General features: G+C 39.8%; 1 protein-coding gene across 1 annotated transcript; it reads left to right on the top strand.

Annotated features, from left to right (window-relative positions):
* Positions 1-4,882: 4,882 nt before the first annotated feature.
* Positions 4,883-14,911, top strand: LOC111072076 (malate dehydrogenase, cytoplasmic). The gene is made up of 2 exons (XM_022363702.2): positions 4,883-4,988; positions 13,763-14,911. Exons 1-2 carry the CDS (start codon positions 4,986-4,988, stop codon positions 14,771-14,773), a joined length of 1,014 nt encoding a protein of 337 aa, XP_022219394.1. The 5' UTR covers positions 4,883-4,985; the 3' UTR covers positions 14,774-14,911.
* The last annotated feature ends 1,857 nt before the right edge of the window (positions 14,912-16,768 follow it).

Here is a 16,768-nt window from a genome sequence, read left to right as displayed (position 1 = left end):
GTAATTTTGATCCCCTGCCTGAGTCACCATGCGATTCGGTTCCTCGGCTATCGGCATCGGGCTGCGGCCAACCTGACTTGGGCCATCCCGGAACGGGTTCCGCTGAGCTTCCTGGTTTCCCCCCGTCATGGTCGTTGGAGCCGGAACCGTGAACGCGCCCGCTTTCAACCCCGGGTCCCCCCGTCCCTTGTACTTCACCTCGATCCTGCCACTGGGCGAGCTGGCCAATCGTCGCACAGTCACTCAGTCGTATAAGTATCTTGTACGAGACAGCCATGTTGTCGTAGGCTCGCGCCAGACTACGGCACGCGTCGTATCCCTCATCATTGCCATGATTGCCTTAGAATACTGCAAAAACGTCTCACCTTCCCTATGCAAGCGATTTCGTATCTCGTCCTCCAACTTATCATGGTATCTCGGGGGTAGGAAATACTTAAGGAAGCCCGCCCGAAACATTTCCCAAGGCTGTTCCCGTAGCCCACGGCCCACAACCGCAGAGTTCATCAATCGCGCTGGGCATCCCCTCTGCGTCGATCCGATGGGAGACCATCTTGTCTTCCACCTGCTCTAGGAAGCTCAGCGATCTCGACCTTGGAGTTATGCAGCGGCAGCCCCTTCTGAAGGCTGAAGGTTGCATCCGGTCTCTCTGCGGCTTTCACCTGCGTGTACTTGGCCTCCAGGGTGCCCACCCGGTCCCTCGCCTCTGTCGAGTGATGCCCTTGCGATATGAAGCGGGCAACCCGACGACGCAGGCCCTCTACCCGTCCGTGACACTCCAAATCCAGCTCCAGGGCCATGGCGATCAGCTCATCTCGCCGCCTCCGAAACACCCCACCCACGTTGACGCCTGGATTCGGTAGATTTGGCTCCCCTAGTTCTTCTTGGGACATTCTTATTTGTTTGTTATTATTTATTTAATTTATGTATTATTATTTATTTAATTGATGTATTATTATTTATTTGATTTATTTATTATTACTTATTTAATTTTTTTTTTTTTTTTTTTTTTCTTGATCTATTTGTTATTATTTATTTTCTTGGTACATATTTTAATTCGTATTTGTTTAATTTGTTTAATTTATTTTTTTCCGTTCCTTGGCTCAACCCATTCCAGACCTATGATTCTGGTCCCCTGAAATCCCGATCTGTCCCACTGTACGCCCAGTGCAGACCAGCACTCACAACGACAAAACCTATCTAACGGGAATCTATGCTATGCAGCTACGCGCTGCTTACCGTACGTTTTTCGGTCCACGCTTTGCCCTCCCTTCCCTTTTGTGTCTCGCGCACTGCCGAAAATTCTTCGGTCAGCGATCCCACCACAGCGTCACCCTTTTTGCTGCACTGTAAAGAGAATCAAATACAACAAATAGCGCGGGTGAACACGAGGGAACGACAAGCACAAGGCTCCCAAACCTCTGATCTCTCCTTGGCCTCTCTCTCTCTCTCTCTCTTTCCCTGTCTTCAGACAACTGCGGCGCTCGCCGAGTGGAATGAGAGAATCATCGCTTGCGACAGACTTACGGTTCTTTAGGCCGTGGATGTGTCGCATCCCCTGCTGCCGTCAGGTCCCTGCTCGGGGCTCTGGCTGGGGAAGTTGAACTCAGTCTCTGCCAGAGTTCCTCCCCTCTCAAGGGCAACGCCGCCCATGTACAAACAGACTGGGAGAAGGGCAGCCGACAACCGTAAGTCGGGAGTGGCGAGAAAGTCAGGTCAATGATATATACCCTTTGAAGCACAGGTATATCTTTGGCCGGGGCACACTCACTTGCGTGTTTTGACTACTCCCGCACCGTTTCCCGTCCAGATTTTCTGCCACTCAAGAAAAGTTACACAAATTTCTGCTGGTTATATCTCGTATCTTTATTGTTCTTCACACGCCTCTCTGTTACAATGACGTCTAGTAGGTTTACCACGCTCGCACTAACTGATCCTCTCGTCTCTCTCTGGACTGCTCGAGGCTTCGCCTTCGGGCCTCGCACTGTAGCACCGCCTGCCAAAAGCTCGCTTGGTTTTCTTGCACTCTCAGTGCCTTAAGGAGGACACCGAGCGTCCACTTCATGCGGCTCTTATATTCTAGTCTTACAAATATACAACTCAAATAAACCTTTAACACTTATACTACTCCTCGCGGGCTTACGTCTCGTGCCCCGTGGGTTCTTGCCGCTCCATGGGGGCTTACGGTTCGCACGGGGCAGGTCCAGGCCTGTGGCTGATCTCCTCGCGGTCTTACGTCTCGTGCCCCGTTGGTTCCTGCCGCTCCATGCGGGTCGCTGCCGCACCGTCTTCTATGGGAGGGGATACCAGATTCCCCCACTTACAACACACACAAACACATTAAAAATGAAAGGAAACAAGTGAAAGCTAGCTACAAAAGTGGAATAATGAAGACAAATTAAATTTTATTAATGCAGACAAATGAATACCGATTATATGGATATTATTCATCTTAAACCCGTTACTCAATTTGATAATTTTAAAGCAAATAAAAATCTTGTTGATTAGATTTCTGTCCCGCAGGATCGGACTAATCCAATATTGGTCTCAAAGTCCTCTTCAAAAACTCCTTTTCTTCACCTGTTAAGGTTACTTCTGGAGTACCACAGGACAGCCATCTAGGCCCCCTAATTTTCACACTCTTTGTTAATGACCTGCCTTCAGTATTAACAGACTCTCGAGTACTCATCTATGCGGACGATATCAAACTCTGTGTCAAGTATAAGGAGATTTCATTTCACTCTCGCTTGCAATCCGATCTCAATAACTTTCAGTCATGGTGTTGTGCAAATATGTTACACCTAAATGCCTCGAAATGCAAAGTAATGTCATTTCATCGCTCCAGCCCCCTTTTGGCTCCTTATAGCCTCTGCGGTGGTTCTCTTGAGAGAATTACCTTGGTTGATGATCTTGGTGTTAAATTAGACCCAAAGTTAAAGTTTTCTTAACACATTTCTATCATGGTAAATAAGGCCATGGGCGTGCTTGGGCTTATAAAGAGGTGGTCAAAGGAATTTGACGACCCCTATATAACGAATACTCTCTATATCTCGCTTGTTCGTCCGACTTTAGAGTACGGCTCTTGTGTATGGTGCCCCCAGTACAAGGTACACCAGGACCGTATAGAATCAGTTCAGAAAAAGTTTTTACTTTTTGCTCTGCGTGGCCGTAACTGGGATGCAGGTGTGAGACTGCCATATTACCCTCGTAGATTGCTTTTAAAAAACCTTCCATCCTTAGTTAGTCGTAGAAAAATGCTTGGGGTGATTTTTATGCACAACTTGATCAAGGGTGACGTAGATAGCCCTGACTTGTTGAGCCACATAAATTTTTCGATTCCTATTAGATATACTAGAAACTTGATTCTTTTGTTCCTTCCACTGTGTAAATCAAATTCTCCCTTGCACGAACCATTTAGGATCCTATGCTCGGATTTCAATTCCCTCTACCATATAATACCCACCACTAAGTCCCTTCCTTTTCTTAAATTACTAATATTTAAATAGCTTTCCCGTAATTAGTACTATTTCTTAGCTCTCTTTGCATGTTTAGCTCTTTGAGTTGTATTTTTATCTCTAATATTCCTCGACTTTTAGTCTAACACCTATATTTCCTGCATGCTCGCGATCGGTTCGGTATTCGGCAGCGCCCCTCGGTCGGTAGGGTGGGAGGAGGGGCTGGGTTTCTGCCTGGGTTCCGCGCGAAACAGTCTTCGGCTTGGTGTTGCATGGGCCACTTGATGGTGCAGTCATTGCATATCAATTTCCAAACATATTGCTGTGTGCATTGTGGTTCTCCAGTTCTAGAGCGCCCACAAATAAGACATTTCTGCTTGCCTTACTGCAAAATTTTAAAATTTAGCAGATTTCTGTTTGTAAACAAACACGAACAGTTTAACAGCCTTTTTATACTGGAGACTATCCATTTCGGGGTTGGTTCATAAATTCCGAAAATTTCCAGTTATTCCACCAGGTTTCTTTGCGTTATTTTTTGGATCATTTTCAAATGCAACAAAAATATTTGACATTCACAACGATAAAGTGCCATACAGTACCAAAATATAAACAATGACAGACAGGAAAATGTTAAAAACAACAATAAAACATCTGATTTGTCATAATTGTCTCAGGCACAACAAAAAACGCCTCGTTATTTTCGGGTAAATCTTTCTCCCCAAATGTCCCAAACCGCTTCTCGAAAAACTTAGAATATATATTTGTATTTATAACATTAATTTTATTTAGTAGAAGCAGTCAGAAATTACCACGCTTCAGTGTTTTCAAAACAGATATCCATTCCAATAAATTCCAATTCAATGTTGGCCTCATTATCATCATCCATGCCCAGCAATTAGCATTAGACTGTGCAAGAATATATTTTGGTGCTGAATCACATTCACGACCATTAAAATATTATTAATATTAATTTTCATTTTAATTATAAAAGTGAACAAATTTTCCTCCGCACCAAATTGTGTGCATCAGCTGTTTTTCATAAATGGTGGATGGTGACAGTGTGAATCGGTGTCTCACATCATTCAAAATCTCCCACCATTCCCCCGGGATGGGTTTAGTGTGCAGAGGGTATAAGCATACAGTTTGCCCATTTTGGTCTCACTGGGCACCGAGCGGAATATATGGCATATATATATAGGTACTAGGCTTCATTGAGAACTATTCATGAAAAGTAGCCCCATTTTTTTTCTGTCTATTTCATAATTTGGTTGATAAATAAAATTTTGTTAAAAACACGCAGAACGTGCTGTTGTTAAAACTCATAACTCGAGTTTGTGCCACTGTTGACAAAGATTCTGAGTTTTTGAGTTAACTCAACTATCGATAAGTAACTCATGTAGGTTAAATAGGCTATTAAACTATTATAAGTAGTGCAACCATCGATTGTTCCGATAGCGCAATCGATATCCACATCTATTCTAATTGGCATTAGGTAAAGTGCGTCATTAACGAAAGCAGAAATATTGTGTTAAAATGGTAAGATGAATACTAAATATTAAGCATATGTTTATTGCCCTTAAATATACGAACTACCCACATATAGATGCATTTTTGTAATCGAATCAATGTAAAATGTTAATATTTGTTTTGTGTATTTACATATCATGTGCACACATAGTTACATGTACGATTATAATATTCAACTTTCATTCGCCCTCTAATATAATCATAAAAAACGTCATAACGTGAATATATTATTTCTCTCTCGAAAAAATATGCAATTACATAATTGTACAAATATACACAATTTTATTATATAATAAAATTAAATATGTACATACATGAAGGATTCGCTATCCTTTGAAACGTAAGAACGGTCGCGCGGTGCTGTTTACCTACTTTGGCTTGAGCCTCGGCGGCAGTCACCTTTTGATTAATACTTGATCATGGAAAATTTCCTTTGCGCTTTTCTGTCGCCTTTTGATTAATACCTGATCATGGAAAGTTTATTTTGCGCTTTTATGTCGCAGATTTTTTGTGTGAATCGTTCCGCAATAATTTTGTAAAATTTTTTTTGGTTTGTTTAATAACACAAACATCATTTTTTCCTAACGAACCAAACACACGTTTTTGACATATTTCAGGCTTTAACATTTTTAATGAGCCATGGTTTTTTTATATATATATTTTTTTTTGTAATTTAAACAAAACGAGAAGAAACGTGTGAGTCGCTTCACGTGGGAACATTTTACATTTTTTTCGCTACATCTCTTATCTACTTTTACTATGTGTATTAGATTCTACGTCATCTCCGGTAGAGGGCGCTCGCGCACTGAACGCGGCAGAGTGTGTGAGCGAGAGAGAGAATGAGTAGCGTGTCTCTGGCTGAAGTAGGCGGTGGAAGCAACTGAAAATTTCTTCATTCTGGCTATAATTATGATCCGATCTGATTCAGATTCGACAATCTGGTATATATGGTCATTCTCTACGATTCTGCGTTTTCAGTTTTATCGTATCTTTAAAATTGTGCCTGACACAGATCTTCGTCCGTTGTTGTGTCAGAAGGGGGCGGGGCGATTTTTTGAAATACACTTGTAGCAGTGTGATATCACATGAGTCTCTTCTGAACTGAAATGTCATTACTTTGCATTTCGAGGCATTTAGGTGTAACATATTTGCACAACACCATGATTGAAAGTTATTGAGATCGGATTGCAAGCGAGAGTGAAATGAAATGTCCTTATACTGGACACAAAGTTTAACATCATCCGCATACATGAGTACTCCAGAGTTTGTTAATACTGAAGGCAGATCATTAATAAAGAGTGTGAATAGTAGGGGGCCTAGATGGCTGCCCTTTGGTACTCCAGAAGTAACCTTAACAGGTGAAGAGAAGGAGTTTTTGAAGAGGACAAGGTCAAGGACAAGGTCAAGTTTTTGTGCTAAAAGGGAATGGTTTACAGAATCGAATGCCTTACTAAAATCAGTGTGAATGACATCCGTTTGCAAGTTACCTTGAAAGCCTTTAATGATAAAAGAGGCAAACTCTAATAAATTTGTGGTTGTTGATCGTCGCCTTATAAATCCGTGCTGGGACGGAAATATAAGTGATTTGCAGAGATGTTACAAGTGCGGAGTTAAAATTTTTTCAAGCATTTTAGGAATAGCGGATAACTTAGATATACCTCTATAATTATTTGCATCAGACTTGCTACCTTTCTTATGGAGCGGAATAATAAAAGATTCTTTCCAGATGGGGGGGGAAGCATGAAGAGTTAATGGATAGGGTGAATAGTTTAAGCAAGGGTCCACGTCCACAAAGACGTCGGCACAGTACCTAAGTACACAGCCGGGAACTCCGTCGGGACCTGGTGAAAACACCGGCTTAACTAGTCCAAGATCATGAAGCAGTGAGATTTCATTTAACAAGGGGCTGAAGATGCCATTCGACCTTGGTAAACTGTATGGGTACGGCTGACCAGAGAAGCTTTCAAAAAGATCTGCCAAAGATTTGGCAAAAAGATCGGCAATTGCCTGAACATTGTTTGCTGACATATTGAGAAAAGATAACGAGGATGGATGTGCGGACGTTCTACGCTTACTATTTACGAAGCTGCAAAACTGTTTAGGGTCCTGTGAAAATCGTATACTGCATCGAGATAGGTAGTTTTTATAGCATTGAGCGTTAAGAACGGAGAAATTTGACCGAGCTATTACATAGTGAGAAAGAGAAGAGGGAGAACCAACTTCTCGAAATTTTTTATAAAGTCTTGATTTTAAATTTTTTAGACTGGACTATTTTTATTGCCAATATCGACTGACACTTCGAATGTAGGATGGTAGGAGTCTTCAGGTATAGTGAACGGAAGGGCTCGGGTTAACAACGCTATGGTCGGATCCGAGACAAAGCACAGATCAAGCAATCGACCCAAGGAATTTTTCACATGGTTGACTTGAGACAGGGATAGGTCTAGCAAGCCGTCGATAAAGTCATGTCGTGACATTGGCACAAGGTTATTAGACTCGTTTACCGAAGACCAAACAGTACCTGGCAAATTTAAATCACCAAGAACTATCATATGGTCTTTATCTGATAGCGAGGAAGAAACAGTTTTTAAAGCGGACAGGTGATGCTCGTATATTAAGATATCCGAGGAAGGTGGAATATACGAGCAAGTAATGAAAATGGAAAAGCCTGAGAGAATCAGTTTTACGCACAGAAATTCCAGGTCCTGTTGAACCTGGATCATGAAATGTTCCGACGTGAAGTTTGAGTCCACTGCAATAAGGACCCCACCTCCACGTCGAGACGAACGGTCATTTCTAAAAATTGTGTACCGACCAGCCAAAACTTCGGAACTAAGGATGTCCGGCTTTAACCAGGTCTCGGTGAACACAATAACGTGGGACGAGAATGCGAGACTCTCAAGGAAAAGAGTGCTGAGCTTACTACGCAAGCCTCTAGCATTCTGGTAGGTAACTACAAGAGAGGAAGTTAGTTTTTTGGATGGGTGGAAGTAGAGGTGGAAGATGAGGATGGAGATGGAGCACTGGTCTGAATGCTAGGAAGAGTAATGGGGGGCCTATTCTTTTTCTTAGCCTTAAACTCTTTAACCACCAAATGATCCGGCCAAAACTTGGCGGAACAAATGGTTTCAAATTGAGTTGGGGAGACGCTTATCTTGAAGGAAGATATCTCCCTGGCGTAAGAAAAGTTAAATTTTTCCACCTTTAAGCCGACGGCTTTTATTTTGCTTTGTATAAAAGCGGTCACATCATTGGATGTGAGGTCAGGGGCTATCCGCGAGACAAAAACTTGTCGCTTTGGTGGGACTCCCACCAGTGCTTTTGGCACCACAGGCCTAGTACCTGTGATGGCAGTATCCGGTGGTCCTAGACATCTATTAGCTGGTGGGAGCGAAACTGAGGGGATAGTTAAGGGGTTGGGTGCGGACTCGATGGACACAGACTCTACAGACATTTCTAACTGCATACTCTCCAAAGTGACGCATTCGGCTCCCGAATCTGCATCAACAGCAGCGATCGTTGCCCTTGGAGTAGCAAACGTAATCAACTGCTGCACTAAGGGAGTGGTCGGAGTAAGTTTTTCAGATGCCGGCGGACATGAGGCAGTCGGCACTTGCAAGTCCCGCGGAGTAGACTTCTTGCGCCTCGGAGACTCAGCCATAAAAACTATATAGCTATAAACTGCTGAACTGAGTGTTCATGGCCAAGAGCCGATCATATTGCTGTTTAAAGCCTACGATCAGCTCTTTGAGGCCACTCCGCGTCTGCCTCATGAACGAACGCATGTCGTTTTCCACAGCACGGCATTCCTCACAACTATAATGTAGGCCGTTGTTTTGGGAAATGGCGTCTCCTACACGGCCCGAGATCCCTACACATTTTGCGTGCACTACGCTTTCGCAAAGCCAGCAGGGGATATTGGGCTGGTCATGGGTGATCTGCTTCTTGCAGGTTTTTTTGGCACAGACGACAGAAAATTTCATATTTATGTCTTTTATTTTTTTTTACTTTGGGGAAAAAAAGTTCAAAACAAATAGCAATCAGACCACTGTGCAGAGCAAATGCTTAGAGCAATGCTTAAATCGAAATCAGTAAAAGATGAGAGAGGAGAGTGGTTGCAGCAACAGCTTATAAGTGAGAGCGTTACTGCACAAAAAGTTACAAGAGCGAGAGTGGGCTAACTTGAAACGGTTAACCATATTCAGCTTAAAAAGTCCAAAACTCGCCAACAATACTGTCTTCAAGTCGTGCCTAGATTTTGATTTGCCCAACAGATTCAGTGATATCGTTGCAGTTTTGAAAAAAAAGACAAAAAATATTTTCTTGTTTAAAAAATAATATAAAAAAAAAATAGCCACAAAAATCAAAGTTTTGGTCTAAAAACATTTAGTTATACATATTTTAAATGAGATAAAATTTATTTCATTCTAATCGGTAGTCCAAAAAGAAAGTTATAAGTATTATAATGTACTTGGAACTAATCAAAAAAAATTCCTTTTATAAGATTTTCTTAAATTAGAATTATTATGTTTAGAGATTAAATGTAAATAGTAAGCTACTTTAACATAATTTTTCATAAAGCTAATAAAAGCCCAATTGCCTCCCCAGCCAATAAACAAATTAAAATTTGTAATTTTTGTTTCTTTTCTTTTTTATTTAATCAACCATTACTGAGCCATGTTTCCTAGAACTTTGTTAAAGTTTACTAACTTGAGGTCGCTGATTTCAAATCTGATCTCCTTTTTTTCAATTGGATCGCGTTTTTAAGGTACAGGTACTAAAAGTATTTTTGAATTTGAAATCCAAAAATTTCAAGTTCAACGTGTCATAAAAACTAGTTCTTTTTTCTTAAAAATGTAACTGTTATCTTTGCAAAACCATTAAATCGCTGAATGAGGAGTAAAGTTATGACCGTTTGAACTTTTGTTGATGGAAAAAATTCAATAATACTATTAATACTTGTAACTTAAGAACGAGATCTGATGGAAAAAAATGGCGATCATATTTGAAATCAGCGACCTCAAATTAATAAAAAACTTCAATCTGTTTTCAATCAACACACAAAAAGATCAATTTTGTTCCCTTGTGTAATATCTCGAGTTTAGAACTCATCTGCAACTATGACAATTGCATCTTCGCCTACTTTCATAAATGAAACAAATACCAAATGACTTTTTTCGCGATCGAAGGTTGGTTTTTCCAAAATTTTCTTTCTAAAAACATTCTTTTGGCAAATACGAACAACTGAACAAAATTTGATCCAAATCGACCCATTTCTTTTTTTCGAGTTCGATGGTTTTTCTTTCGTTGCTGGATGATAATAATGAGGCCAACATTGACGAGGAGAATTTAATAGAATGGATATCTGTTTTGAAAACACTGAAGCGTGGTCATTTGTGCCTGCTTCTACTAAATCCAATCAATGTTATAAATACAAATTTATATTCTAAGTTTTCCGAGAAGCGGTTTGGGACATTTTGGGAGAATGATGTAACCGAAAATAACGAGGCGTTTTTTTAGGAAAGTTTTGTATAGCCATAAAAATGTATACTTTGGGCTCTTTTTCTGAGTACAGAATAGTCGGAAGGCTGTCAGCAATACAGAGTGCAATATCCTGCATGAGTTTTGCAGAGCATTCATAAAAGAATTCCCAGAGGATAGTTCACAAATCGTGTTATTGTGCCGGAGACAATTCTGACATATCAGATGTTTTGTTGTTTTTACCATTTTCCTGTCTGTCATTGTTTACATTTTCGTAGTTAATGGCACTTTTTCGTTGTGAATGTCAAATATTTATGGTTGCATTTGAAAATTATCGAAAAAATGACGCACAGAAACGTGCGAATTAAGAACATCCCGATGTATGGTGGAATAACTGGAAATTTTCGGAACGGCAAAACCTTACGGACCATCCCTGAAATGGATAGTGGACAGAAAATTAAATAGCAGCCTACGTAATTGCTTAAAAAATTAATGATACAAACAATCTGGAGAAACTATGCATTGACAATACACCCATTTGAGTAGCCATGTAGTAGCCCACTGTCATGAAGTAAACATGTATCAAAATCAACAGGACGTACCTATGTTCTGTTGCGCCAACTATTAGCGTCCAAAATTTTTTTGAAGACTTTTTTTTAGAAGAAATAAGACTTTATTTCTAAAGTCATTCTCATCCCCACTCAATTTATTTATTATTTTTTATTTCTTCCTTTCTCTTTTCGGCTAGCCTTTGCCTCTGAGAAAAATACAAATAAAACAAACAAAAATAAAAATGAAAAAAGGAGGGCCCCAGATTGATGATTGTCTAGGGCCCCGTTGAGGGTTGATGCAGCCCTGAATAGGTCGGAAGAATGCAAAAAAAGCTACATTGCACTATGGGAAATTTGACCACTTTTTCTGGTGAAAACCCATTTTTCAAAAGTAGTTAAAATAATATATTTGTAGACCTCATATATCCGAATAACATTGATCTTTAAAGTTACGAAAAAAAAGAAGTTAACAGTGCGCGTCACTGTTAAGCTAACAGCTGTTAAAGTCAGCTGTTTGCTATCGCTAGGCGAATGTTGGTGCAAAAAGTTATTTTTTCATCTTGTAAAAAGGGCTAAAAAATTATAAATTTATCAATTTAAGTGCTTTCTTTACAATGTGTTCGATTCAGACAGGTATGTTATATATGTTTATGAGTTTGAACTGTAAAAATTTCACTCATATTTATGTTTAATGACTCATGTTTTAACAAGTATAAATTTGTCACAAAAATATGTCTTTGAAGAGGCGTATAAAAAAAGTGCCCACACGTGGAACCATATGACTTAATGCATCTTGTAGAAATTTCAATTCTTGTTAAAATGTATATCATGGTTATCTGCGCGTTGGTGCGCATAGAAATGCGATCTTGATTCTTAGACAAAAAATTAGGCAAATTAGGCAGCAACGTTTGAAACGGTAAAATGTGATTTTTGGAGGGTTGGTCAACCAATTTTAGCTGAGTCATTTCTCCATCGATTTTTATAAATACTTAGAACGACGCCTAATTGATGCATCTACTCACAAAAAATATAAGAACGATATATAATATAATATATAATATAATATAATACGATTTGTTTTCGACATTTCTTGAGTTTTTAAAGTCAAAATTTTGAAAAAAGTGTTGAGCACAACCGATCAATTTTGCATTTTAAAATTAAATATTTACCAGACAGTAAGCTGAAGCTACAAGGTGCTCAGGTCTGCTTTATAGATGCATTTATCAGCTTTTCAGAATGTCAAAGTTCATTGTAGCAACCAAATGTAATGTCAATGACTGCGACAGTTCACAAAATACTAGTGCATTCAAGCGATATAAAAGAGAACAAGATACTTCCTGTGGGATATTTTGCAGAAGAGGGTGCCAAGAGTCAAAATAAAATTTATTAAATTTTGTATTTAAAATGAGTCCGAAAAGAAAATTTCGCGGACGTGTTCCATGATTCAGATACTATTATCTCATCTGTTAACTTGGAAAGCAGCATACAAATGCAAAAAATAGCCCCTTCCAACTGAGGTGTTCGGTCTTTGATCAAGCGAGGTCAATCGTTCAGGCAGGGATCCACCGGAGCAGATTAGTTTCGATGAACTGGCTGACGATCAACTCTAATTCTCGTGGATGATGAAGCTCGAAAACGAACTCATTGAGGATTAACAAAAGGTGTGGTAGGAAACCTATTATTTACAATAAAATTGTATATCTTTTATATTTCAGGTCTCCTGATTAAAATTTTTGTGATAAAGCTACCAGAAATAATAATTTTTGCTTTTTATACCCGTACTCAAAAAAGGGTTAAGGGGTATATTAGATTTGTGGAAAAAGTGGATGTGTGTAACGCAGAGAACCCCATAAAGTATATATATTCTTGATCAGCATCAATAGCCGAGTCGATATAGCCATGTCTGTCTGTCCGTCTGTCTGTCTATCCGTCTTGTTTAGCGCCTGGATCTCAGAGACTATAAGAGTTAGGGTAACCAAATTTGGTTTCCAGACTCATGTGGCATCATTGCATTGGGCTATGACCTGCATGTGACATGGGATGCCAGCGGTGCACATAGAAATCTAACGAGCAAAATACCCATCACTGCTACAAGTGTATTTCAAAATTTCGCCCCGCCCCCACAAAGGACGAAAATCTGTGGCAGGCACAATTTTAAAGATACGATAAAACTAACGAGAAGGAACGTGTGAGTAGCTTCTGGGGACGCGGCTCTACTTAAACCCGTACTCAGTCAGTATATACATTTTTGAGCTTATAATTTTTTAGAATTTTAGAATTAAAAAAAAAATTTTCCATTTAACATATTTTTGCTACATCTGTTAGCTACATCTACACCTACAATGCATATTTTACATCTAGCATTTAGATTATAGCTGTACCATTTATATTCTACATTTCCTCCACTAGAGGGCGCTCGCGTACATAACGAGGTAAAGTGTGCAAGCGAGAAAGAGAATGAGTAGCGGTTCTCTGGCTGGCGGAGGCGGGGCGTTACACACATCCACTTTTCCACAAATCTAATATACCCGTTAACTCTTTTTTGAGTACGGGTATAAAAAGATTCAATTATCTGGATGTATTAATATATGTGACTTATAATATTATAATCAGAATCTCTACTTGATTGAGAGAGATACATACAATTCCCCCTTGTAGGGTATACAAATTTTTTGCATTTTCTTATAAACTTGCGTAACATAAATACGATTTTTATTTAAATAAAACACAATATGGTTCTTATATTTTTAGGCTCAACCAATTCGAGTTGTTGTGACTGGAGCTGCTGGTCAAATTGCTTATTCGTTGCTATACATGATCGCTCGAGGAGAAGTTTTTGGACCTGAACAACCTCTTATCTTGCATTTACTGGATATTCCGCCTATGGTTGGTGTTCTTGAGGGTGTCGTCATGGAACTAGCGGATTGTGCGTTGCCCTTGTTACTTGAAGTTATACCTACAACAGACCCATCTGTTGGGTTCAAGGATGTTTCGGCCGCCTTTCTTGTAGGCGCCATGCCACGGAAAGAAGGAATGGAGAGAAAAGATCTACTATCAGCAAATGTAAAAATTTTTAAAGCACAAGGACAAGCTATTGAAAAGTTAGCAAAAAAAGATGTAAAAGTTCTTGTTGTTGGAAACCCTGCCAACACTAATGCCTTTGTTTGTGCTAAATATGCGCCATCCATTCCACGTGAAAATTTTTCTGCAATGACTCGATTAGATCAAAATCGCGCCACCTCACAAATAGCTGCAAAGTTGGGAGTTCCTATATCCGACGTTAAGAACATAATAATCTGGGGCAACCATTCATCCACTCAATACCCAGATGCTGGACAAGGAAAAGTGGTTATCAATGGTGAAATAAAATCTGTGGCTGATGCTGTCAATGATAATATATATTTACAAGGTGCCTTTGTTGAAACTGTTCAAAAGCGTGGGGCTGCTGTAATTGCAGCTCGTAAAATGTCATCGGCTATGTCAGCAGCTAAAGCCGCTTGCGATCATATGCATGACTGGTGGAATGGTACTTCTCCAGGAACATTTGTATCAATGGGTGTATGTTCAGATGGCAGCTATAACTCTCCAAAGGACGTTATTTTCTCTTTTCCAGTTGTCATTATAAATAAGAAATGGAAAATCGTTGAGGGTTTGGACCTAAGTGATGTTGCTAAATCAAAATTAAATCTAACTGGAAAGGAGTTGCAAGAAGAAAAAGACGAAGCATTGTCTGTATTGGATTTAAGTTCGTCAAATTTGTAATATGGCCTTGCATTTTAACGCAATTTAAATTAAATTTCAGCATTTCAGGAGTAAAAGTCAATGCATTAATGTTTGTATATAAATTATACTATGGAAAGTTCATCCAGATGTGTGTAAATAAATCATGTTATGATCAGAGATCCAGTCTTTTTTGTAACAGGATATACCTTTCCCACCATCCTATCCTGTAGGTAGGTCCAATAGGTCCCCTACGCTTTTTATACCCGTACTCAAAAAAGAGTTAAGGGGCATATTAGATTTTTGGTAAAAGTGGATGTGTGTAACGTAGAGAGGAAACGTTTCCGACCCCATAAAGTATATAAATTATCTTAAAACTATGTTGGTCCAAACTGCGGTCTCCGTTGCGTTGGCTCCGGCGGCAGCGATCGGGTTCCCGTGGCCCGCTCTTGCAGCGGGGGCGGTGGTTGCCGTTTGGCAACTAGGTCTTCTATTGAAGGTTATGTTGAGAGGGTAACTGCCCTCTATTTCGTTGGCCCTTAAGGCTCAACAATATAATTATGTTAATTAAGGTTTTACGACTCGTGTCGGAGTTAATATGAACGCTCCGTTCATTTATTTGTCAAATCTTAAACTGAAACTTAATTCTGAACCTAACCGAAACATAGCCGGCGAGCCGGCCGCGCATAAACAGGGAATGCTGACCATGCAACATTCGCCAGAATCATGCGATCGCTGGCGGTCAATGGGATACGGGAGCCACCCGCTACGGCGACATTTGCTGCATCAGCGTCTTGAGTATCAGACTTGGATACGTTAGGGCGGCACATGATTATTCATATTTCTTATGCGCTACGTTAGGGTGGCACATGAACATTCGTACTTCATTTCTTATATGTTATTTCTTATGTGTTAACTTATATATTCTTGATCAGCATCAATAGCCGAGTCGATATAGCCATGTCTGTCTGACCGTCTGTCCGTCCGTCCGTCTTGTTTATCGGCTGGATCTCAGAGACTATAAGAGCTGGGGCAACCAAATTTGTTTTCCAGACTCATGTGGCATCATTGCATTGGACTATGACCTGCATGTGACATGTGATGTCAGCGGTGCACATAGAAATCTAACGAGCAAAATACCCATCACTGTTACAAGTGTATTTCAAAATTTCGCCCCGCCCCCACAAAGGACGAAAATCTGTGGCAGACACAATTTTAAAGATACGATAAAACTAAAAAAGCAGTATTGTAGAGAATGACCATATCTACCAGATTGTCGAATCTGAATCAGATCGGATCATTATTATAGCCAGAATGAAGAAATTAATTTTCAGTTGCTTCCCCCGCCTATTTCAGCCAGAGACCCGCTACTCATTCTCTTTCTCGCTCGTACATTCTGCCTCGTTACGTACGCGAGCGCCCTCTAGCGGAGGAGATGTAGAATCTAAATGGTAAATCTATAATCTACATGTTAGATGTAGAATATACATAGTAGATGTATATAACTGATGTAGCAAAAAAATGAAAATTTTTTTTTTAATTCTAAAATTCTAAAAAGTCGTAAGCTCAAAAATGTATATACTGACTGAGCACGGGATAAGTAGAGTCGCGTCCCCAGAAGCGAATCACACGTTCCTTCTCGTTTTTTTTTTCTGCATTGAGGTCGGATATAATTATTTAGTGCATTAGAATGTGGATTTGAAGCTGGTTCTTGGAATTCACATTCTTTTTTGTAAACTTTTGCCCGTTGTTCTACTTTAAGTTGTGAAAAAGGTGTTTTTGCTATAAATAGCGATTTGAATCCATTTAAGCTCCCAGAAAACTTGAGGACGTTTAGATTAGTATCAAGTCGTCCTTACTAATTGTCTGGGATCTTTCAGAGAATTTTCTAATACCGGCGGATCAACACTTCTCCTTGAGATGTATAGATATGCATTCAATTTCGCAACCGCCACACTAATCCAAAAACCTGTAGCATTCACAATTATAAAGATACAAAAAAACCGAAATCTCAGAATTCAAAATAATGATTCTGAT

This window comes from Drosophila obscura, unplaced genomic scaffold, assembly GCF_018151105.1.
Source record: "Drosophila obscura isolate BZ-5 IFL unplaced genomic scaffold, ASM1815110v1 contig_137, whole genome shotgun sequence".
In the NCBI taxonomy this organism is placed as follows: domain Eukaryota; kingdom Metazoa; phylum Arthropoda; class Insecta; order Diptera; family Drosophilidae; genus Drosophila; species Drosophila obscura.
Note: the sequence above shows the minus strand (reverse complement) of the source record. Positions and strands in the feature narration are given on the sequence as shown.